This window comes from Patella vulgata, chromosome 3, assembly GCF_932274485.2.
Source record: "Patella vulgata chromosome 3, xgPatVulg1.2, whole genome shotgun sequence".
Lineage (NCBI taxonomy): Eukaryota > Metazoa > Mollusca > Gastropoda > Patellidae > Patella > Patella vulgata.
In genome coordinates, this window is record NC_065881.2 from 53,648,543 (window position 1) to 53,674,742 (window position 26,200).

At 33.0% G+C, this 26,200-nt stretch overlaps 1 protein-coding gene across 7 annotated transcripts in view; it reads right to left on the reverse strand.

Moving 5' to 3' along the window:
* LOC126814864 (probable sodium/potassium/calcium exchanger CG1090) overlaps positions 1-26,200 on the reverse strand; it is a 52,926-nt gene that overhangs the window by 5,523 nt on the left and 21,203 nt on the right. The window contains exons 2-9 of one of the 7 annotated variants that reach the window (XM_050540283.2): positions 21,240-21,437; positions 19,058-19,158; positions 18,223-18,309; positions 9,395-9,495; positions 6,755-6,951; positions 6,405-6,431; positions 2,008-2,103; positions 816-836 (exon numbers count right to left, since the gene is read on the reverse strand). In XM_050540283.2, the coding sequence (XP_050396240.1) occupies positions 816-836; positions 2,008-2,103; positions 6,405-6,431; positions 6,755-6,951; positions 9,395-9,495; positions 18,223-18,309; positions 19,058-19,158; positions 21,240-21,437 (828 nt within the window). The remainder of the gene's footprint in view (positions 1-815; positions 837-2,007; positions 2,104-6,404; positions 6,432-6,754; positions 6,952-9,394; positions 9,496-18,222; positions 18,310-19,057; positions 19,159-21,239; positions 21,438-26,200) is intronic. The other 6 variants (XM_050540285.2, XM_050540288.2, XM_050540284.2 and 3 more) reach the window with 6 other exon arrangements.

Consider the following 26,200-nt stretch of genomic DNA (forward strand, 5'->3'; position numbering starts at 1 on the left):
CCGAATCTACAGCAACCTGAGAATTGAATTAACTGTCATAGTGAAGTCCTAGTGTATGGGAATTAATTTTTGACATCTTGAATCTCTTTTTGTGAGTAAGTTTACTATACAAATATAGGACTACAAAATATATTATTCTAGATGGAAGGGGTGATATATATTTACTCATTCATGCATAAATACACTTAACATTCTACATACATTTGTATATAAAGTACTCTTTGCTTGAATACACCTATTCATGTAGTGTAATCATAAAAAAATATTAAGTGAAGGATGTGTAAAATAAAATTTATTTAAATTTTGTAAGAATATGTCGGGATGTTTGAAAAATTGCCCTTTAACAATTTGTTCTAAAGGTGGCACAGCAATACAATTTAATATCTATTTCAGGAATTGTTTACAAATATTCATTTCAAGTATTGTTTACAAAATATTCATTTCAAGTATTGTTCACAAAATATTTAAATCAAGTATTTTTTTTTATCAAATTATTTAATACATGTATTTGCAATCGAATACTGAATTACATAGGGAGTACATTAAACATTTCAGGTGAAATTTTTAGTTCATCTCTTCATTATAATAAACAGCATCTTGTGTGATAATTATCAGACCTAGCTTTCACACAGTCTTGAAAAGCAAAGATGTTGCAAGAAATAAAGGGTAGATCTCAGGTTAAATTATGGGTGTGTAGTAGTTAATAAATATGAATCAACCATTAATTTATCCAAAATATCTTCCACTGTTTATACAAATAGGAAATAACAATAAAAGTATATGGAATTCTCAAAATAAAAACAGTAAAAATTTACGTGAAACTTGATCAAAATAACCTGTGAAAATAATATACCACTCAACATCAGCCATAGAAACATTTCTTAGAATAATTATATTGTTTTAACGCATAAGGGGAAAGTTCCTTTAATAATTAGGCTATACTAAATGTACTATTTTACTATTATATTAATTCATGTTTCTTCATTATATGCATACATCTAAATTCAAATAGAAAATCAAACTTTATGTACCAGATTGCATTGTATACTTTAGGCCAAAGATAACTAAAAAAATAAATTGAGTGCAATCTTAAATAAATATTAACCTGTTCCCTAATTTAAAATGAAAATATCATAATATGAAAATGACTTTTGAACATAATGTCGCTACAGAAGACTATCAATTATTATTATTATTATTAGGTACTACTCTACACTATTCCTTTTAATCTTTTAAGTGATAACAAAACTGAGAAACAATACATCTGTGTATCTGTTTTGTTTTTCTTTTTTGTAAATTAATATGTTAGATATTTTTTGTAAACTCTGATGATATGTAGACATATTGCAATATAATTATTAGAAAAGTTTTTCTTATCACCCACCACTTGTTTATTGGGTGACAAACTCATTGAAAAAGTACTGCAGTTAATAATCTACTGTATATTAATTAATTATATCTCCATGATCATACATAAATGGAATTCACAAACTGAAGTGTAACGCTATTGAACTGTCTGTTGATTCCTAATTGACATTTACAGTGAAATTTCAATCGTCCAATTTAATTTCATTTGCAATTACAAATTATGCCATTCACATCTACATTGTCTAATGAACATGCCTTAATGAAGATCATAAAAAAAGCAACAGTTTTCATTCAATTTTCACAGCTTAAAGGAATTATCACTTCCACAGAGGAAATAAATGTCCTATAGCAAATAATCTTAGATTCATCTAATTACCAAAAATCTACGTACCGGTGCTGATTTACTGAACAACTATTAAATTCCAAATGAAAACATGTCTGACAGATTTGTTTCATTAGATTAAATACAATCTAATATGAATATGTGCTGTAACTGTTTGATACAAACTAAAAACATTTTTACTATATCAATAAATGAAGTCCTCCAAAGCCTTAATTCCTCTTTAACCTATTTATGCTTTGATTTTCATGGTTTGTTGAGAGTTACGATTTAAACTATAGCATGCTAATTATATATACCCTCAGCCTTTTTCTGATAGAAGTCATGCTCTATATCACTACATGTATCTTCAGACTCACAATCAGAAGTCAGGGGCAGCATCTCACCAATATCAGCTACAGGGGAAAGAAAAAAAAGAAAACAAATCACCAAAATTATTAGTTGCTAGGCAGAGTAAGCACTGGTGGTGATTCTTTCACCAAATGTATGACTGGAAATATGTTCTCCCCTCCTTCCCCCTCCCCCTCAAAAAAAATATATATACGTTCATTTAACCCTGTAACCATGACAATCACAATGTTGCAACACGGGTCAGATAAAACTTTAACACAGCATAATTTTAAACATCATGTTATGATGAGCAATTGTCCAGTTTTTTTTTTTTGGATCTTTTTTGGACGCTTAAAGGGTTAAGTAGAGTCAAAACATTTTATTTGAAATCAAGGCTAGTTTAAAAGTGAATTATGTATATTAGAAGGAAGAAGTCAACATAAAAATATCTACGATAGGTATCTATTACACATTAACCCTTTAGCATCTGGTACATATAAATATTAACTATCAAATTAAGTTACCTAAAGAGATTAAAAATAAGTGATATTTTTTACATTGAGTTTTGTAGCCCTTTTTAGAAACCCCCCGAAACTACTGGTCCCTAGATCACCTCAAACTGCCCAAGTCAAAGAACTAGTATAATATGGTCTTTAACTAGTTTGATCTCGGTTTAAGCAGCTAGAGGGAGAAGTAGTTTTGCACGGTTTAGGTTATATAAGTTTTTAACTATATATTTTATTAAATATTTAGTGCCTTAGAAATTTTTGGTCTACGATTTTAATTAAAAATTATTCATTTGTTATATAAAAATATCAATATTATTTCTTTATCTTTATACTGTAACAATCACCAAACACAAAATGTATACTTCAATTTGTTTTTTATTGAATTCTGAAAATTCATTAATATAGCAGTGTTGCTGAAACATTTTTGTTGTAAAAGAGTAAATAGTATCATAAGTACATACAGCTTTACACTGGGCTGCATTTAAGAAAAAGGTCTCCATATTTCTTGAGATAATCAAACAGTACTGTTTTTGTTAGCTGCATACCCTATCAATTACAATATGTAGCTTAAATTTGCAGATAACCAAATTAAAATTGGGTTGAATTTAAGGTTGAATACCAAGTTAGATAAAAAAAAGTTATTGTTTATAGTGATTTTTTCCCAAATTCATGTTGTAAGCAACAACAGGTTAAAATTGAATAGATGTATTTACTTGTATGTAAATCTGAAATAAATATTGTTTAAACTTTAAACTCATGGTTCTTGAGTTAGAAAGTTTAGAATGCCTATCACACCCCATGTTTACATTTATCACTAACAAATGGACCTAAGGAAATCTTTTGTAGGTGGTCACATTTTTTGATATAGTCTTATTATAGCTATGATACGCTTTTCTCATGTTAAAGATACATTCCTGCGTACAAACTGGGTGATTTGATGATATATTTGGCCTAAAAACATATTCAAACTAATTATAATTTATCATAAATTTGCTTCAAATCCTTCTCAAAACATTGCAATTGTCAAGAAATACCCTTGCTATAAAAAAAGAGGTCATGTTTGTGTCACGTGACTTACGGCTGCGAAGTCAGAGGAGAATTCATTGCATAACAAGACGATGTTGTCTTTAATCACTGACTATTAATTATAAATATCGAATCCTAATTAAATTCTCGGATTATCCACTACCCGCGTCTTTTTCTGTGATTTTTATCTCAGAAAGTGTTGTATGTCTAATTCTTCATAAAGTTTATCAACATGTACATCAAGCGCTCAATCTCCGTGTGCAGCCTTTGACGTCACACGTGCAGATATTCTTAATCGTCGGGCTATCGATTAGGGGAACCCTGACATTTTTGTCCTGTATACGCTCCATGGGTGTTTTTTTTAGGGAATCCAGTATTTTTCTAGTAAGATTGGATATCTCTACTTTCCATATATACAAAAATTGCCATACTTTTGTTGGAAATAACCACCCGATAAATACTTTTCTGGGAACCTATCTTTAAATGCAGCCCTGTCATTTCCCACCATTGGTGATATATATTATGTATTAAATAGTGTTATATTTGTAGGTATAGAACGTATAGACATATCGGATTATAATATGGTATCTGATATAGTATTTCAAGGTCAAACAAGTTCAAAATAGAATATGTGCACCAGGTGTATTAAAATACATGTACCAATAATCAATAAAGTATAAAACCTTTGCTGACTTTACAGTATAGGCCAAGTAGAAGCCCTGCTTTATATGTATACATGTATATCATGTGTATCTTAAAAGAGTATGATTTATAAACCATGCTTAACCCTTTCACTGCGTATACCCGGTAGTACCGGGTATTATAAAATGTCGGTAAAATGCGCGTACCCGGTATTACCGTGTACTCAGTAAAGCCCTCGATAAAATTAGTACCGTAACTGCAAGTGCCATCTATTGTATTTTCTATACACTAGAACATATTTCCACGTGTTTCAAAGCGGCAAACCGTAAAATTGCGGAGTGCATAGTGACAACGTAGACGATGCACTCTCGGCGAAGTCGTGAATGACGTCTTGCTGACCAACACGTGGACAATTTCGAGGCGGGTGATACACATAATTCGTTTCCAGTTACTTGATAATGATAGTAGTCAGGACAGTGATTGGTATTATGAAGTGAGTGATTTGTTGCGCGACGTTCCGCCCATGGCTAGCTATGTCTCCCGTGCATGACGAACAAGCCCAATGTGAACACGATAGCCCTGTGTCTGCAGTAGATTCTGACAATGATTCTGATGTTGATAATAATGCTGGCCTGCTGGATCGTAAAAGACGTAGGCAATTCCTGAGTCCCGAACGTGTAGATCTATTGACTGACTATATTGATAATGATATGGGACTTGGGGATGAAGTGAAAGTGAAAGTAAAAACAAGGTATTGCAATCCGCACGTGGTCATGGCAGCGGGAGACGTGATGCGCGTGTTCGTGCGTGGCATTGCTCATGACTGCTATTGATATTTTTGTTCATTTTATATATCTTTATCAAAATCCAGTGAAAAAAACAATATCTTTTAAGTATTTCATGGAGAAAAATTCGTTTTCGTGTTAGCTTTAGTGAGAAATGAGAAATCCAAAATCGCCGCCATGACGTCACGTGACTACATTATTATGCAAATTTCCAAAATTCTATTTTTTCCTCTTAGCCCAACCTCATGCCCATCCCAACAGACAAAAAGATTTTTCATAAAAGCTTCCATAAGTACTGCTTGGCATTCAGTTCCAACCTCCCTTTTTTCCTCAAAAAAGGGTCTAGCACAGGCAGTGGATTTACGTCTAGCATTGAAAGGGTTAATATTTGTTAAAACATTACTAAAACCTATACTATTATTTCTATTCATGGATGCTAAATGATTTTACATGTATCCTATGCTACCAAGGTAACAAACATCTTATAAAGCAAGCTTTTTGATTGGCAATGAAATCTAAAAAAAATAAATGTTTTGAAATATTCTTCTTTTTTGCTATTGCAATTCTAATAAATCACAAATCTCAAAGACATTCATAACGTGCCTTGTAGCTAAAGAATTCAGAATTATTTGATTTGGCCAAATAATGGCATGCAGCGAAGGGGTCAATTGGAACAAAAGCTAAGGGCATCTATTTCATAAGGGACATCCAATCGAAGAGGGAATTTATAGTTCAGTTTTTGCTCACGTTTAGTTTATAAAACATTTAATAACACAAATTCAGCTGTTCAAGTTATCGGAAATCGTTGAAAATCAATAGACCTTAACTGTGTTTAAATTTTAAGTTAATCGGATGATAAATTTGGTCTCTAGAGTGTCAATAAGACTTTTCAAATTGATCAAGTGCCATAACTCTGGTAGTAATTATCCGTAATTACTCAAAAAGCTTCTTTGTAATGACTCAAAAAGCTTCTTTGTAATTACTCAAAAAGCTTCTTTGTCTCATGACCTTAAACACTCTACAAGATTTTTCTATGTGATCAAGGGCCATAAATCTGGCAGTAATTATCAGAAATCGCTGAAAATCAGTAGGCTTTTTTGTCTCATGACCTTAATAACTTTAGTCTCTAGAGCGTCCAATGACTGAGTGAAGGACAGGGGTGACGACAATATACAAGCACATTTCATTGTGGGAGTTTATTAAGTTTATTTCATCTGTTTTTACATATTTAAAATGTCTACCATTCACATGCCCTCTATACTTGATTTGTGCGGGGCATGCAATCAAGGAGTACTCCACTGTTGCCAAATCACCCATTGAACTTTGTATTTTGATTACTGGTTATAATCAAATTTTAAATCAAACCCATGATAAGATTTTTTTCAGTAATACATATCTACCTACCTTCTTCAGTTTTTGTATCCTTTGCACCTAATTAAAGTCAATCATTATAAATTTTTTCCATTCAGATTTCAGGAGAAAATTGTTCAATTATTCTAAAAATCAACTCAAAACCATTTGTCATAATTACCAATCCCCTGAGTGAATGGCACTGAAAATGACTGGCTGATACATTTGAAATACTGTCTAACTTTACATTGCAACTTGAAATTTGATAAAAATTAAATTAAAATTTGAAATAATCCAAATGAGAACAAGCGAAAAATATTCTATAGCTATTTTGATTAATTCTAAAAAGTTGTAACTAAAATGGATTGCAAGAGGGAAATATAAAAATAAATTAAGGGTAATACCTTCAGTTGCTGATAGTGTAATACTACCATTGGTTTGTATTTTATCATAGAGGACAATAGCCTCTGCTCCAATATTCCTATGCTTCATAGGAAAACATCTAGTACATCGGGGAACAAACCAAGCCTCTAGACGAGCATTGAAATACATGAATACAATGTATAGAACATACAGTACCACTAGACTCATAGCTTCATACCTACAAAAATATAAAGTTACACAAGTATTGAGTAGCATAACTTTGAAACGTTTTTTATGAACAATTCTTTGTAGCTCTCAGGTGGTTATTACAATAAATACAATATATTATATACTGCTCTCTATATTTTATTATGTTGAATACAATACATTGTATACTGCTCTAGGTGTATATTACGTTAAGTACAATATATTGTATACTGCTCTAAGTACGATTATTATGTAGAATACAATATATTGTACACTGTTCTAGGAGGTTACTATGTAGAATACAATGTATTGTATACTGTTGTATGTGGTTATTATGTAGAATACAATGTATTGTATACTGTTCTATGTGGTTATTATGTAGAATACAATGTATTGTATAATGTTCTAGGAGGTTACTAACTCCAATAAATTATCTTGCCATCAATCTTGCAAAGGTAAATAAAATGAAATCGGGTTGTGCACTATCATATCACATGTAAAACTAAGGGCAACAACTCAGAAAGTAATTAGTCTCACTAAGATAAATAATGCATAAGATTTTAAGCCTATCAAAAGTTAACTTTAGGTTTTTGAGTGTCCACATATTTCATAGAAAAAATGTTATATGAGTTTTGAAGTGATTAGGCTTCTTTATCTCATTAATGTAAACAATTCCTGTAAATTTTTAGAAAGTCATATGATAACTGAGATGATTACGGTGTCCACACTGCAATATATAATTATATGTATACTTGGAATGAGAAAATTATATCATGTGAGTTTTCTATGAAAAGCTTTTTCAGATTGACCTGGATTAACATCACACTTTAGATGTCATATTAATTAATTTTTGAAAAGTTTTAGTAAAAGTTTCTATAAGAGATTGTTGACTTTATTACACAGTGGAATTCAATTCTCTCCAAGTTCTTGACATAAGACATTTAAGATCGATCAGGTTTACAACACCAATAAGGTTTAAGTAACATGGACCATTATTTGAATGGCACTTATCGTAACGTCTGCTGACCTATAACCACTGGATCAACAATAGTTCATGAGGCTCTCTATAAGAAGAAAACTGCTGGAATTTCCGCTAAAATCAATTCAATCGGAGATGAGAGGATATTTTCTTTTGGTGGTAAGCAGGTCAGGAAATGAAGTAAACTGTGATAAACGATTAGAGATAATTATTTGTAGTAGATTAATGTCTCTAGAAATTAATTAAAGGTCCGCTACAAAATTAATAATCTTCCAAGCAAACTTGGAAGCCCGAAGAAAATATTAATATTAAGTTAGGTATATATAAACCTGATCAATTTTTGACAAGTTAGTCATTTCTCTCTAAGCATACTTTTCGAAACCAATTTATGTCAAAAAAATAATTATACAATTCAATCTGGACAGAAATCTATATTAAACTTATCTGTATTTCTGATATATATATATATATATGATAACATCATAGTTGTGTTCATTAATTACAAATATTTTCAAGATGTGAGTAGGGCCGGTTGTAGAAAATGCTGGGCCCAATTTGGGAGACCCAAAGTTACTGGACATTGCAGGATATGAATAACTTTAGGCATTCATATTTAAGGCCAACTATGCTTTATTTTACAATTAATAACTCATTAAGACCTGAAAATAGCCCCGTCCTAGCAGCTCTGATGCCAGATTGCCTGGAAAACTTTTGGTGAGCTGTCGGGCCCCTTTCTAGTGCGAGGCCCAATTTGGGGAAATTGGTCAAATGTGCCAATAACCAGCCCTAGATGTGAGAAAATACTCAACACATTAGGGTCTATTTAAAGAAGAATTCATCATGTAATTTGGCATTATTAATTAGGCATTTATTCACATGACAAATCCATAATCAAGCCCAAAATCAACACTCTAGACCATTAGATGGATGTGATTTTGAATGGACTACAACATAATGGCCATTTAATAATTTAATGTTTATCATCACTGCAATAGTACTTGACAATCAAGACTTTATTGTGAAAACTTCAAACATCCTTAACTTTGCTCAGGTGATTTGACTGAAATTTTTAATATTTTCATTTTTCATTATCTTTTTCTGAACTATTAAAGAGAGAAAGAGAAATAGTGTTTAACATCCATTTGACACAAACTAGGTTATTTTGGGACTAACACATGGTTCAATTTTATTTCAATAATTCCCTTGCGCGTATTGCGCGTAAGGGTCTTTAGTAGTGGGAGGAAACCAGAGAACCTGGAGAAAACCCACAAGGTTAGACAGGCGACCCTACTCCTTGTCACGTACAACTGGGGAATCGAAACCACACCAGCTGACTCAATGACAGACCTCATGATACAGCGCGCACATGCTAACCATTCGGCCATTCAACCCCCGCCCTGAGCATGAACGGCCAGCTCTTTATATAAATCTTACAAAATGCATCTTTAAAGTGACAAAACTTCACTGCAAAGTAGGAATATTCAATAATACAAACCATGTAACTTGACCATCATATATCACTATAACTAGAGCAGCTATACTAACAGTATATGCTATACAATCTCTCACCATAGGCCACCAATGTAAATACACAACCTGAAAAATGTAAAACATATATAGTACCGGTATAAAATAAACATACTTACATTTTTTGGACCATCCAAATGTTTAGATACTGTTCTGCACTAGGCCGTCTATCTTGCACCACTGACAAGGTGGAAACCAGTCAATAATCATTGAATCATTGAACCTTCATTTTCATGATGGGTCAAGAATACATTGTATTAAAATAAATATATTGATAAAATATGAAATGCATTGTATCATTAATGCAGAATCATTAATAAGCCCAGAAGAAGATATAAATATAGTGTGTCTCTTTTGGTATTTTATTTATATTCTATAGAAAGAGAAAGAATGAATGTGAAAGTAAGATTTCAAACAAGAGATGGCCGGAAATATGGATTTTACAATCTATCAGCTGATTGAACTTTAAGCATGACAAATATCGTTGACAGCATATCCATAAGGTTGTTGTTAGTGAGCTAGCGCCATACTTAATGAAGCACCATGGCTCAAAATGGGAAATAGAATTTAAGCTTGTCATTAGTGCATTTTGCTCATTTCCCTTTGACAACTCAATACTTTGTGCCTTTGGCACCCCCTTGCAAAGCTTCCTAAGGTACCAAATATTAATCAGTCTATAGAATAAAGCTCTTAACCAATTTTGAACCTGATTTGCTGTCAGTAGATCCATCGTTTTGGGGTAATTTTAAGTGCATTTTGCTTTGAAAATTGCTTATATTCTATTTCCCATTGACAATTCATATGTCATGCATTCAGTGCCCCTTAGAAACCTTCATAAGGAACCCAATTATTCTATGATCAAATGTTGAAAAATAATTTCAATAGATTTTTTACAATTTCAGTGCCCCTGCTAAAAGGCTTGCACATATCCCCTAGCACCCCCTTCACACATTTCTGACCCATCCATCACCTATTTTAACAATTTGCAGAAATAATTTATGCTGCCTAGCAACGTTTCATATAATTTTAGTTGCATCCATTTCATTGTGTTATTTCTCAGTGTTTCTATTTCATTTTCATTACTGATCATCAGTCAAGACCTGTTACAGAAAACTATTAACTCGTTATATTAGAAAGATCAATGGTTTAAAATAGAATAACAGGTGAGAAGATAAATATCAATACAGCAGGTAATGTGTTCATGTATTCTACATGTAATTCAATAACAACACCATGTTTATTAGACCAGTAGCGAACTCACAGCTTTATATAAAAGTGTACTATAGGATTGTGCCCCCAAATAATTTTAAATGTATCCATTTGTAACCATCTTAGCATAAAAATCATCCAAAAAACAAAATATTTTAAGACTCCAAGCTGATTGCAGTATATATAAAATTTATGCACCCCTCATGCACCAATCTTCTAAGGTTTTCAAAAATATTGTTTCATTTGAAATTCAAAATCTAATTTGACTCTTTTATCAATAATAAACTGTCAATATCTAGTCCAGTGGTTCTCAACATTTTTTGTCAATGGCACACCATGGAACACATAAAAAATTAGCGGCAAACCTGGCTAAATATATATGAAAAATATTTGAATTTTGCGAAATAAAAACATGGCAAATCATAGACAGCATACAGCCGTAGACACAGACTAGTTATAGACACAAAGGATGACTCAACCTAATTAAAGGAAAACATGCTATGAACTTACCAGTTGACACCAGTGAATACTCAACTGGGATTACGTGATATTTCGCATTTTCTTAGTGTGCCGTGATTGAGAATCACTGATCTAGTCCCATGTAATGAACTAATGATTATCCAACTCAAATCATCTTTGTTCCAATATTTTATAGGCCTATATTGATTGAAATCAATAATCTTAAAAGGCATAAATAGAGACACAAATAATAATAACTACATCATATATTTTATAGAAAGTCAGTAATTCAATTTAAAGGCATGGTATGATGCAAAAACAACCCAAACAACATACGTATATAGTTACATTATTAAAGATACATTATGTAAGCTTGGGATAAAGAGCTGGTTGTTGTTAAAATAATTTCACAAATATGTAATGAGAAATTAATGTTTAAATAATAGTTTATATATCATTTGAAGCCCAAATAAGTACCAGCAATAGGAAGAATTAGTTCTTACTGCATCTTTAAATTAATAGTAACATTTTATGAGGGTGGGATGAAGGAGAGGGGGGTAGGGGTCTACTAGTCAACAATATTCAGTTTACATTTTATTAGAGTATGGTATATATCTGAACAAAATAATATTTTATCAATCATAGGATAAAATATAAAGAAAGGTATGTGGTTCTGATCAATTTTTTGGTGACAACACATGGCAGATAGATTGGTTACTGTACAAATCGAAAATTCAAAATAAGTCTTGATCAATTTGTCTCAAACTCAATGAGATTGTGAATGCAAAATAACAGTACATCTATTTCCCACTTTTATTTTTTTTAATAAACTGAAATACTGTCGAGAGACTTATTAACATGGGTGCCATAACCTCCGAGGGACATGGGGGCAAAGCAGAGTCTCTCCCGTAAATCTTTGATATTCTGTTCTAGACTTTTGACGTCGATACCAAACAAAAATCTTGAATTCAGGACCCCAGGTCCATCTATCTGAGATCGGGACCCATTAAAGAACAACTGGAAAAACTGTATGGGCAGCAGGGGAATTGCCCAATGTTTTTGAGGGTCTTTCTTGGGTAATTTATTTATTGTACTTTGCACCGAAATCTTGTGTCACCTAAACGGAGCAGAATATTCAATTTCAAACTAATACTTGGCTGGCATTCACTGGCCTTCAAGATATGATAATGAAAAGTGGAATAAAATCTCCTAAAATCATTAATAACCTAAAACCAGACATTAACTCCTCTGCATATTTATATTGTTCCTGTGAGATTTCAACTTTTGCATGGACAAATGTCAGATTGTGATTGGAATCACTTGTAATGCGTTAAATGCTGTCAGGGGAATTTTTATATTAAGACACACATAAAGGCCCAAAAATAATATGTCAGTACAAAATCACTTGAGCTCACTCACTATACATAAACATTATATGTGAACGTATATTTTTAATACCTCCATCCTGACGCCAAGCAGTCTGTCTACAATTTACTTATGAACACTCTGCAGGTCAGGGTTCTTCACTGATCTTTTAAAATTTTCAGGGATTCTTCAGTCGGTCAATAGAATTTTTTATCAAAAAGAACAAAGTCCAGTTTAGGAAATATCTTTCCAGTCCAGGTCTATTGTGAACATGATACAGAACAAAATTCTTGATGGAATCTTTTAAAAATTGACAGGGTTGTTCATTTGGAACTAAGGAGTAACCCTATCAAAATTAAAAATTTTACAATCACAAATCAAGGAATAATGAAATCGTGTCAACGTGACAAAAGGACAAAGTGTTCATTCAGGTATTAGGAAGAAGTGGATATACATCAAAGTTTCTGTCCGTTATTTGTTGGCAATGATTTCAGAGGTAGCACGGAGGTACTACTACAACTTCTACTACCTTGGTTCTTTGTAACGTCTGCTTCCACAAAAGTGATATCGCAGAGATGCAGACAAGACCTAAGAGAACAGAAGCTTCTTCTGTTTTTAAGAATATGATTTTGTAATCTTTCCATTTGCGGCCTATGCTCATGGATTGGTTAGTAGGAAATGACTATGCTTTTGTTGGTGGGACATAAGTGAACTTGACAAGCCGCAACCCTACCCCCCTTTACGTTTGTATGCTGTAGACATTCACTTAGTCTTGACTGTTTCAATTTCGAATGGCCTTTTACGAAGGTTGTCACTCAGACCATCAAATATTAACCTTTTAAGAAGAACTATCTGGGATCTGTGCATATTTAGTCTCTTAGACTATAAATCCTACACCATACAACAACTGACAGCTGTAATTCAGCTATAAAAATTGTAAACATTGAGAATAAATACTGTTTAATCTTAAATCAATTTCATTAACGACACTACATTATAATATATACTCTTTATACACTACTGACTGTATAAAATGAATTGATTATACAACTTATTACAGACATATTTAAACAATAGAGGCACATATGTTTCGACAATGTGTTTCTCAATTAATTACTAAATGCCACTTAATGATTAGGCTTATATATATATTTTGATGAATTTAGGAAGCCACAATGCCTCAGGACGGTACTGCTTCACTAAGAAATTACCTTAGGATTTTCCAGCATGGTGTGTTAAGAACCCATGACAGCTGGAACAAGCCAACAGTGAAGCTGATGTTCCCCCCCCCCCCCCCCACGCCACAATCCCAAAATAAATAGATGACAGATATTAATTACTTGCACATTTATTTTTTTTAAATGTATCGAGCAATCAAACTGGTTATCTTTTCTTTGTTTAAGCAGAAAATGTTCACGATCAAACTCAGTCAAGGTTTTGAATTACCGGTACCTGGCAGTGAAACGCTACACTAAGTTTCATCACTCTCCATAATTTAGAATCAACTTTACACTAAGTTTCATCACTCTCTATCAGATAGAATCAAATATATCTTGTCCCAAAGCATTGATCAATGAAATTGCTTAGCTCTGCTTAGCTCTGCTTAGCTCTGCTTTAGCTGAAAATGTTAATCATTGAACTCGGTCAAGAGTCCAAGACATTCATCGAATGAACATCTACAACAAGTTTAAACATTCTACCTCAATTAAAAGCAGTGTTGTTACATTCTGAAGTCTTGGCCAATCAAATTGCCAGCAGCAGATTATAGCAGAGGTGTGCCACAGGTGCCAGCCCCAACCCGACAAAAATGTGAAAATCTGCAAAAATATTACCCAAAGAAAACACCAAATCTGGAGAGAAAATTTGACATGAGCCCCCATGAGTCCAGTGAAAGGGCCCGAAGTACAAGAAAATTGCCCGCAAGTCCAAGAAAAAGGGCCCCAAATCAGAGAAAAGGGCCCCTTTGACTTCATGGCAAGGGCCCCTGTGTCTGTGTCTAGTAGCAAGGTAAAGAGCCATAAATGACCCATCATTCATTAGTGCACATAGGTCACGTTATTTTATCTTTTTTCAACGCAGTGTGTGCTGTATTTGGTATCTGGATATTCGTCAGCGTTGGCTTTGATGGAGGCATGCTGATATCAATAGCCCCTAACCACTCTCCCCCACCCAATGCATACTAATATCAGGACTAACTTACTTAATTATTCACCTGGTAGCATTCTTTCTCTACTCTAGTGCGAATTGGTTAGTTCGAAATTAGCTTGCTAATCTGGAGGTCTCAATTCTGGAGATGGTCGAGAAAGTTCATCAGGATTTTCTGGCAAGATTCCCAGTGTCAGTGGTGCAGAACGGAGGGCCTGGCAAGGGACAACGGATAGTCGTTCAGGTGGGACAAAAAACCCAGGTCCTGTGTACAGAAACCTTGACAGTTGGAATTCAAAATAAGAGATGTCATAGTGCCACTGTCCAGGCAAAATTCTCCTCATAGCACACTGTATTCATTAGCACAGTCAGAGCAGAACTGTAGGACGTTAAACACCATTTCATTTCAATGGCTCAAATATCAGATCCGGACAAAGATTTTGTCCAAACATTGCCTTTAAATAATTTCTTTCAAACAAATTTCTTCACATGCTTTAATTTCGCATTTACAATTGAAATTACTTTTTACTTTGTCAATTTTGCTTCCGTGAAGAGGGTGATTAACCATTGCAAAACCACTTTCAAATTAAAATCATCCATCTTTATTAAAACCACTTTTTTGGCTTTTAAATCCGTATCAGTCAGTAATGAGTTCAAGAAAGCCATGCCAAATAAATGTATGGCTTGAAGAAGCTTCCCATCTTCTTTTTAAAATGTGAGTTTTATCTCTGCTTTTGTGCTTTACTACACGGATAATGTCAGATGTTTATCGTACGTTTTGTTTCATATTTTCCTATAATCATGTTTGCAGGTTTTATACTGTCTATTTATATGAGTGCTCTGAATTTATGCCCATCCATACTTGTATTTAATACTTTGTATATTGTATGCTGTCCTCAAAGAACGCGTTCCGATGCAATAAAATTCTTCTTCTTCTTCATAAAACGGTACTAGTACTATGTACTGCCATGGTGTGATCGTCTTAATTAAATCTCCAAACAATCAACTTTTCCATCAATAATTCATCATCTTATCAGATCTTACTTTTGTTTCATTCTTGAAAATGCACCTGTTTTGTTTTTTGTTGTTGTTTTTTTGCCAAATATCACTTATTGTTATTTATGACATGTACATATGTTTATAGTGTATGCTGTCCTCAATGGATGTTTCGATACAATAAAATCTTATCTTCCCCACCAACTTGGTTAATGAAGTGTTCTTTATGTGAATTTTTGCGGGGGTCACGGTGGCTAAGTGGGTAAGACGCTGGCTCGCTATCCTGGAGGTTGGGTGTTCGATCCACTTATTGGCCGAGAAAGTTCATCCTTGTCAGTGATGCAGGACGGAGGGCCTGACAAGGACAGCTGTCTAGTCGTCCTGATGGGACAAAATAAAACGAGGTCCCGTGTACACGTTGGCATGCAAGTAAAAGATCCCTTTACAGTTGGAATTCGATATAAATAAGAGTAAGCCGTAGTGCCGCTGTCCGGGCAAAATTTCCCTCATAGCACACTATATGGCGTATGCTCGTCTTTATTAACCCAGTTCGGAGCAGAACAGTAAGATGTTAAATCCCATTTCATTTCATTTGTGAAATTTTGCCCAGACAGCAGCGCTACGGCCAATTCTAACAAAGTTTATTTTATGTGCACGCCTCGGTTTATCTGGCCACTTGAAAAACTAGACACGCCAAAATTATCGTGTCCAAAAGCATCAACCAATCAAATTGCTTATCTCTGTATAGCCTATGCAGAATATGCTCATCTTCTTATTCCAACAAGGCATTCAGGTAATAAACACTTACCCCAGGTTTGAACCTTCTAGCTCAATTAGATGGAATGTTATTGTGTCCCAAAAGGTGGGGGACAATTAGATAAAGAATAGGCTGGAAAGCTTGTGTTCAGGCAAAATTTCCCTCATAGCACTCGGCATAGGATATATGTACATCTTTGTTAGTCTGGTGGTGCAGAAAAGTCAGACGTTAAACCCCCATTTCATTTCAATTGTTCCATGTACTGTCAAAGTTGATTAAAACATAACATTATCTGATACAAATAAAGCCATTAAAGGCATGAATGGATTTATATGGTATTGTTTGAAGTTAAAGCAGTTATATTTATAAACCTCTGTAAATAGTATGTAATTATCCCTGTATATTGTATAGCAAATATAGATCAACAAGGTAGACCATTAAATAGATTAAATAGTTTTATATCTATTGTTATGGCATCTGTGGGGGAGTAAATGTCAGCGTGGCTCAGTGAGCAAGGTGCTGACTCACTAGCCAGTGTTCTTCGCAGTGTTGCCTGAAAAAGTTTATCAGGTTTTTCTGGCATGGTTTTCTCTTATCAATGGTGCAGGACAGAGTGTCGGGCAAGAAACATTGTCTAGTCTTTCGGATGGGACAGAAAACTAAAGTCCTGTGTAGAACCATTGACCATTGGAATTCAACAAAGTGTAGACCGGAAAGCTGCTGTCTTGGCAAAATTTCTCTCATAGCAGACTAAATGGTCTACTCCTGTCAAGGAAATAGAAATCTAAAGACCACATCATCAAGCTGTTATTAAGCAAACATGTTTAGCAGATTAATCCAGTAAATAAGATGGATGTTATGAAATGCATGGATCGCTTGAAAAATTGGAAATAATGTCGGACAAAAAATGTAATTTAACACAAAATATTGGTCACATGTCTTTCTCTGGAGAAAACCCCTCAAATCATTTTGCTCATTCCATACTTGTAACCTTAGTATTTTATCAACATATTAAATAGATAAAAAGAAAAGCATTAGCCATCCTTAATAATGTTTAGTGTTACCTGCATGGATTAATAATTATTGTGTAAACACGTCTTTATGACATTAATATTATTCTTATGTTATGCTGACATTTGTTGTGAGTTAAAACAATATTTGGTTTGATAATATCAATACAACTCAAGGTTTACATACAGGGAGTTTCTTCTATTCTTGGAAAAACACTTTATTATTGTTAAACTGTTTATGATAAATAGTTCAAGGAATAGTTCCACAAAGCAGATGTTAATGTGAGTAGTAGTGTATCAAATATTCTGAATAATATTCAATTATGAAAACGATTTCTATTTGCTTAGAATTCATATTTGAAGTCTAATATCTGAAATTGCTTCAGCATAAAAATATGACAGATTATATAATCTGTTAATGGTCCACCCACATCATCCAGCTTCTCTTCGAGCAAGAAATTGATTGAATCTCTGATTATTTCTACACATAAATACAAATGTGAAATATCTGATAAGAAACACATAGGAACAGTAATAATTACTTCAAAGTCACCTGGTATCCAAGTTAATAAAGAAAGATATCCTAGACTCTCTTGGTCAATAAAAACTTGTCTCATTTAACCTTTATTTGTAAAGATTGTTATCTTATGTACAAAAGTGTGATATATATAAATTTTGTCAGGTGTATCATTTCATAATTTCTTGATAAGCCCAATTCTTTCCCACCCTCCCGACAGACAATACCTGGTTAACCACAACTTAATTTGTTTTCTGACAGACTGGATATTAAAGTATCATTTGAAATCAATTTTGGCTATTAAAGACATTACTGAGCAGAAGTTTGGCGTAACTTACCGACCCAGCAAACAATCCACATATACTAATAACAAACATAACATTATATATAGCTGAACCTACAACAGTTCCCAGTCCAACATCATCCTGAAATAAAAAAAATTATCATTTGTATCAAAATACACTAACAAGTTAGTAACACCTACACATGTATAGCAAATTGTTTACTGACATATAAACAACAGGTTAGGAATATTGCACATGTTGTTTCACATATGAATAATTAATATCAAAATGACTAGATTTCTTTGGGTATAAAATAGAAGTGTTGTTTTAATTAATATATTTGTTGATTAGGGAAAGGGGGGGGGGGGCTGTTTGATTTTTAGAATTTTAGGCCCACAGCTGATAGAGTCAATATTGAGATATAGTTGATTTTTGTATTCCACAGTGGAGAATTAATTCTGAAACAAAACTAAATTTGTAAAAAGACTAGGTTCCAATGAATATTACAGAATGAAAATATAATCATATCGATTTTATTCTCACCACTAATTGAAATAAAGGCAGTTAGCTCCTTTAAGCCAAAGTCTTGTTTTTTGTCAATAAACATGTATGTACATGAACGGAAATGATGTGAACCATATGGAAACATAAAAACAGAATTAATACAAAATCAATTAAGTAATATTTACAAGGATAGACGAACTTGTTCTTGGTGAATTATTATTATTTGAGGATATCCTGTGTAGAACTGTTGTAAAGATCAAGTGTATTAAAGACATGAGATTAATAGGTCTCCTGTCCTTACAATTCAGTAAACAAATGTAAATGTAGTAAGATAAATCCCCATAATATCTCTTACAAGAAGCAGATGACATTTCCCATTACTCACTTTGGCAATAAAAACTCCAATTACAGCGGTAGCTAATTCTGGTGCTGAGCTTCCTGCAGCCATAAAAGTAGCACCAGCTACATCTGATTCAAGATTTAAAACTGCAAAATAATAAAAATACCTCCAAAATTTGTAGTTATTATCTAGTATTTCGGGGAATTTTAAATTCAGTTTATTCATATAATCTAAACCATATTATTTCAGATTAATCATTCCAGAGATTTATCGTATTGTTTTCATTTTTTAGTCATTTATGATGTTATATTTGGTTGTTTTGGGGGTGTTTTTTCAATTATAAATACCAACTAATAAATGATGCTACCTTAAAGATACATTATGTAAGATTTAGATAAAGAACTAGCCATTCTTGCTATAATAGTTCGAAAAAAGATGATGTAAAATGAATAATTTGAAAATTTCATTCAAATTACTCTATTGCAAGCAAAGATATTAGCCTTTGAAGGTTTGACAGACGTGTGCAATAATTTGAACCACCGTACTGGTTGATCAAAGCTAAGTCTCAGTCCTCCATATTTGATTAAATCAAAGTATCGCTGAACCATTCTAATCTATTTAATATCGGAGAAATCTGATGCCATCGAGAGTTGATTAAGGCCTGGATCTGTTAATTAATGTCTAATTAATACTTTAGAAAACATTTCAGGCCTAAAGAAAGACCTGCAATAGGCAGATTTAGCTCTTGCATAATGCATGTTTAAGAGAAGACAGAGTTATTGTGTTCCAGAAAGTGTGACAGACACATTTTAATTAAGTTGACTGCTTTCTTCAAAGAACTAGGGACACTCAAAATAAATTGTGTTGAATATGTAAACAGTTTTAATAGCTCATCTTTTGGTCATCAATATTTTTCTCATTTATTAGACAATATTGTCTTTCTAATGATATCCTTATAGAGATAACTTGATGGGAGAAAACTACTGTCTGAACCGTCGTAAATTTTGAACGGATTTCTTCAATTATGAACAAACTACTTATCTTTGGTTATTATAAGCTTACCTGTGTGTTTGAAATCATCGTAAAAGATACCATGCCATATGATTTATTGTATGCTACACAGATGGAGTGAAAATGGTTAAGTTTAGCGCGAAACTTGCACAAGTTTTTCTCACAGTCTGCATAATTAACACACAAGACCCAATAATACACGCAATCTGCGATGCCTCTTTTGACAAGTGATTTTTTGTTTTAAATATATTTTTCTAAAGACGATAAACGATGTTTAGACATCCCGAACTTTTCTTATCAAGAATGTTTCGATTTCAGTATCTGTCGAATAAACAAAAAAAAAGTAATTTAATCAAGAATATTATTGACATGAACAGTCGGAACGTGAATTAAATATGGAAATTATTCAGAAGCGGTGGCCTTTTTTCATGGTTTTTGTGGTAATCATAAAACTTTGAAAATAGACTTATAACCACAGAGCATTGGGATAAGATTCCGCGTTATGAAATATTATCAATTAAAATTATGAAATAAAGTGTGTTTATTTATAAATGTTAGCCACATATAATTGACAGGGATGTACTGTAGGGCCTAATATAATTTATTAAAATATATATATAATATAATATACAATTATGGGGTGATGATGATGTGAAAAGCAATATTATATTTATGAGTATTCGTGTAATCGGTGATATATTCATAGTGAATAAAATTTAGTAGACTGACAATCAATTGTTTCCAAATTAATGTTATTGTGTTCAGTTTCTATTTTTGTTGCCCAAACTCAAACGATCGAAAAGATCCCACGTTGTTGTGATTGCAACACACGAGATTGTCAAAATTTATCAACCATTACCCCCCTTCAACATATTATGATGAGTCACGTGACATGTACAATGTTGTGATGAACACAGTCGAAAATACAAGCAAAAACATTGACTTTTAAAGAGAGAACTTCTTTTATCGTTGGGATATTTAATTGTGCAATGGATTTTATTTAACCGGAGTTGATTTCAAAGACATAGGCAAGTTTTTAATAACAATTATTCAGTAGTTTGTTCACAATCGAAGATATCCATTTAAAATTTAGCACGGTTCAGACAGTAATAATCATTTCCTCACTTTACTTTAATACAAACACCTAGACTAATGAGAACCATGTTATTAATTAACTGTTGAGTGCCACAATTCCCCAGATGCTCTGAATACTTACATTCACATAATACTTCTAAAGAAGGCACAAAATAATAATCACATATAACAGCTAAGGCTAGGAACATATAAATAACCACGAGAACATGGATAACCAGAGCACCATTCTTCCTCTGTTCCTGTGTAAAAAGACCTTTAGGAAACTGTTCTACAGCTCTTGGAGTGCAGTTAGCTAATTCAAGGAGATGACGAGAGACAACTGAAATAGAAACCAGAAAAAAATTTATAGAATAATATCATCCATCATAAGATTACTAATTCTAGGAATCAAAGGAAGGATTTATGTGGTTTAACATTCTATAAATACAATTTAACTAGATCACTTTCAGACTTAATATATAAGATAGTTCTTTTGGAAGGAAACTGGAGAAAGTCTTAGGTACAATAGCCAAATCAGATCTTCAAAAATAAAGCAGAAAGGAAAAACCAAAATATTTTGTTTCGTTTTTTATACTCTCGATAGCCTCCACTACATGAAGATCTGACCGGTTGTAATGATAGGTCACGGCAGGAGTCATATAAGCGGCTTTTTTAACCTATGACGTCAGATATCTGATTAAACAATCAGCGTTGATGTTTCTAGTGGGATACCCACAGTTCTGTGCACCGTCCGCCAAGAAATCACAGCAGCAGACTGTTTCATTCACTAATCCCTCTCGTCAACCAGGACACCTGTTATATAACAACTCTTCCAGGGCCCTGTTTCACAAAAACTTAAATCTCCTTAAAATCGTCTTAAACTAAAATTCCATCCTAACTGAAGATAGATGCATTTTAGATAAAATCCACTAAAATAATATTGTAAGTTAAAATTTTATCTTAACTTTAAATAGTGGCGTTTCACAAAACTATTTTAGGGACAATTTTAACTAAAATCAATTTTAACTTTGGACAGACGTCACCCTCTCCTAACTTAAAATCACGACATTAACAAACATTGATTAGACCTACGTTGTTAGATCTATTGCGACATATAGATATATATAATCTACACTCACTTCATATCTAAAGTATATAAAAAATATCTTTGTAGGCCTACACTCGTTTAAAATTGCCAATTTCTTGGTATTAGAAGGTCTACAGTCCTATAATACTAGACACGCCATATGCAAAGTATTTACTCGTATGGTTTTGGGGTTATGATGATTTCTAAAAAGATAATCTTTATTCTCAAATGCATTTATTGAAAAATTTTATGGGCCTATCTGAAATTAAATTTTAATATTATGAATTTATTATTATTTCTTAATAAAGGCGTTCGTTAATAACACAGCGTATATCAATAAAATTTGCATGTGCATAGGGGTGTTCGCGCGATTCGCACCTACGGTGCTCGCGGGTCGGGCTTTGCCGACATTGCCGATACATTGCTACAACGTATGAAACTCTCCTCATTGGTATTGTAACAGTTAGTTCAACCTGGCGACAGGGGGGTTGGATGGCCGAATGGTTAGCACGTGCGTGCTGTATCATAAGACCTGTCATTGAGTCAACTGCCGTGGTTTCGAATCCCCGGTTGTACGTGACAAGGAGTAGGGTCGCCTGTCCAGCCTCGTTGGTTTTCTCCGGGTCCTCCGGTTTCCTCCCACTGCTAAGGACCCCTACGCGCAAGCGAATTATTGAAATAAAACTAAACCATATGTTAGTCCCAAAATGACCTAGTTTGTGTCAAGTGGACGTTAAACCCCATTTCTCTCTCTCTCTCAACCTGGCAACAGTTTTCAGTTCCGAAGCATTTACGCTTACACACCAAGTGCCCTTGCCGGAATTGTGCACTGCGCGGGCGCAAGCAATTTTAACTAAAATCTATTAAAATTGCATTTTAAGTTACAATCGATCTTCGTGAAACACATAATATTTAAAATTTCATTTTGATTTTAGTTAAAATCTATTTTAGTGATTTTAGTTTAAGTTTTTGTGAAATAGTGCCCTGATCCAAGTGTAGGAAAGACAAGTAAAACAAAATTTTGAACTATAAAAAAACGTAACAAAATAGGATCTGTGTTTTAATCAGATTGACCCTAAACATAACATAAAATTGACATCCTTAGAGATCGAAGTTACTGCTTTAGTACAATTCTTATTCCGTGGCAACCTATGCCTTAATCTTCCCATTTTTGATCTTTTACACACACACAAATACACACACAATCACTTTATAAATTAACAAAGCTAATTCAAATAAAAAGGAGAAAACATGATCATAAGATAGAAGTTGTTTTTGAAGCATGAATACTGACTAACATACATATATAGCAGAGTGCCATTTTCAATTACCAGTCAGTGAATACGGAAAAGGATGTTAACATTTTAAATCTTTGATAAGCTTCTTATTATAACTCAGATAATCAAATACATCAAAAGCACAACTGATAACAAAGCTATTTAGACCACACACATTTAAATTTTTTATTCATTTAAACTTCTAGTTCCTAATTCTTTAGGGAAAAAAAAACCTAATTTAAAAACAAAAATATCTTGGTTGCTCTTCTCAAACGGTTTTAGTTCCAAATTAGAATGTTTTGAAATCTTTAACAAAAAAATCTTTTACAAGACTCGAGTGTCACTGTTTTTCATCAAGACAAAGAAAAACATAAAATTAAATTGGTCTGACCATATTGTAAACTTAATCACAGATTTGAGAGGAATTTAATTGTCTTGAACACTGATTATGGTTGTTTCGCTAATTTGCCTGTACATCGGTGTTTATAATTCCAATTGTTGGTAGGGCTTTTATACACTAGCATATATGTATGCCTTCATTTTTCATGCCATCAAATTGATTAGCATGCATACATTCCTTGTCACGCAGGAAGCATACTTGACTCTTGTACCAACATTAATATGATGGTACATAGAATCGTTGATGGAGGCTAGGGAGTTGAAGGGAAGATATCCTGACAGAATTGTTAAAATCTTTGCCCCAAATACCTAATTTTCGAAAGTATCATAATTTTCCTGACAAATGGGAAGAGTATATTTAAAATCACCAATATATTTTTTTAGATGTCTATTGTACGATTCCTAAAGTATTTACAAAAAGCACCTAAGACACAATACTACAAATTTTTACATCCTCTGAAATAAACAGAAAATGATAATAGAATTACGTCAAACACAAATGTACCAGGTTTTAATTTGCCTAACTGTTCAAGTGAAAGTTTACCTGACATTAAAGTTTAGACAATAAAATATTGTTATTTCTGCACAGCTGGGTCTATTACATTACAAATTTAGTGAATTACTTTCATTACATTTTAAATATCGTTACAATTACTTTCCGATTTTTAGCAATGTAGGCTAATTAATAACCAATACACATTACATTAAAGTAATTAATTACCATTAATTAAAGCGGCAGTATGGGAGATTAGATAAAGAGCTGACAGTTCTCACTGTAACAGTTAAAAAATTGATAATGTAGAGGGAATATGCTCAAAATTTCAGTAAAATTACTTCACTCATTTTAATAACACTGTAGCCTCAATTGTTATCAGGAAACGGCATTCAGGAGACGACCCCCATCAAGACTGATCACATCATGTCTATTGCATCTTTCTTTTATATCTGTGTTTTGTTTTTCATTTTGAGTGAAGCCTGCATTACAGGCCCGGGACTGTACAGCACAGTGAACGCTTACGGCTGTTTATTTTTGCAATGTCTGCTTAGTTTGTCAGCAGGTTTATCTTATTGGTTTGGATGCATGTAGTGTCCTATTCTAAACAAAAGACAGGCTATATGGTATCAAATATCATGTTTCCAGTAATTATTAATGACTACTGTTGACAAGAATTGAATTTCATTTCACAAAAACTAGACAGCTACATGTATTTCATTTAACATTAATTAAAGCTGTGTAGTTGTCTGTCATTTGTATTTATTTGGTAAAATATCAAACTTTCCACAGGTTAATCCAAGCTTAAATATACGCAAATTAATTATTTAACATTTAATTAAGAAATAAAAAGATAATCTACAGGCTCAGATTCAATCTCATTAAAAAAGAGGCACATCAAAAGATTTCAGCAAAACTTCAAGATGACGCCGGCTTGTTTGTAAACGGCCATAAAAAATCAAAATGATGGATTAAAAACTTGTTATTTAATAAGAATTCAGTCATATATATATTCAGGTAAGTTATGACCAAATTATTGGGTGTTTTTAATGAAGTGAGTTTGGAAGGTTTTGGTTTACATCCGTTTTGACCATATCCAGTTTATACTGTTGGTAGGAGAGGATACCAAATTTTAATTTTTTTTTAAATCATTGTATCTTTGTAAATACTGAATGGAACCACTGATATTCCAGTTAATGATGAAATTTCCACAATATTGTAGTTTGCAGGGGATTAACAATCCTCAAATGACATTCAGACATTATAAAGATACATTAGCTAAGAGCTAAATCTGTCTATTGCAAGTCTTACTTTAGGCTTCAAATGTTATAGAAATGAATATATAGACCTTTATTTACATGACAAGCGCAAAATCAACTCTGTAGACCCTCAGAGGGCTTGGATTTAAACAGTCGTCCATTTAAAATTAAATCAATAAATGGTTGACCAAGCTAACGTTTACCATTAGTCACTGACGTCACTACCAGAGACTGCCAATGAAAGGCCTGCCAATTGAGGGTACCAAAGCCACTGAGAATGTTACTTGATCATCGAGAATATGTGGGTGGAGTTGTCATCTGTCAATCAAACTATCGGCAATTCTTGGAGACGGTGCTTGATGCCTTTTCTAGTCCAAACTTCCAACAATGACAACTCCGTTCAGAATAAAATAATTTGACTGAAATCTTCAATATTTTCTTTTTTTATCATCTATTTTTGAATTATTATAACAAGAATGGTCAACTCTTTATAAAACTCTTAACTAATATATCTTTAATAGTACTGTCACTTATATGTAATATTTATACACTGCATCAAATTTAAGTTATTTACATCTTAAACCGATT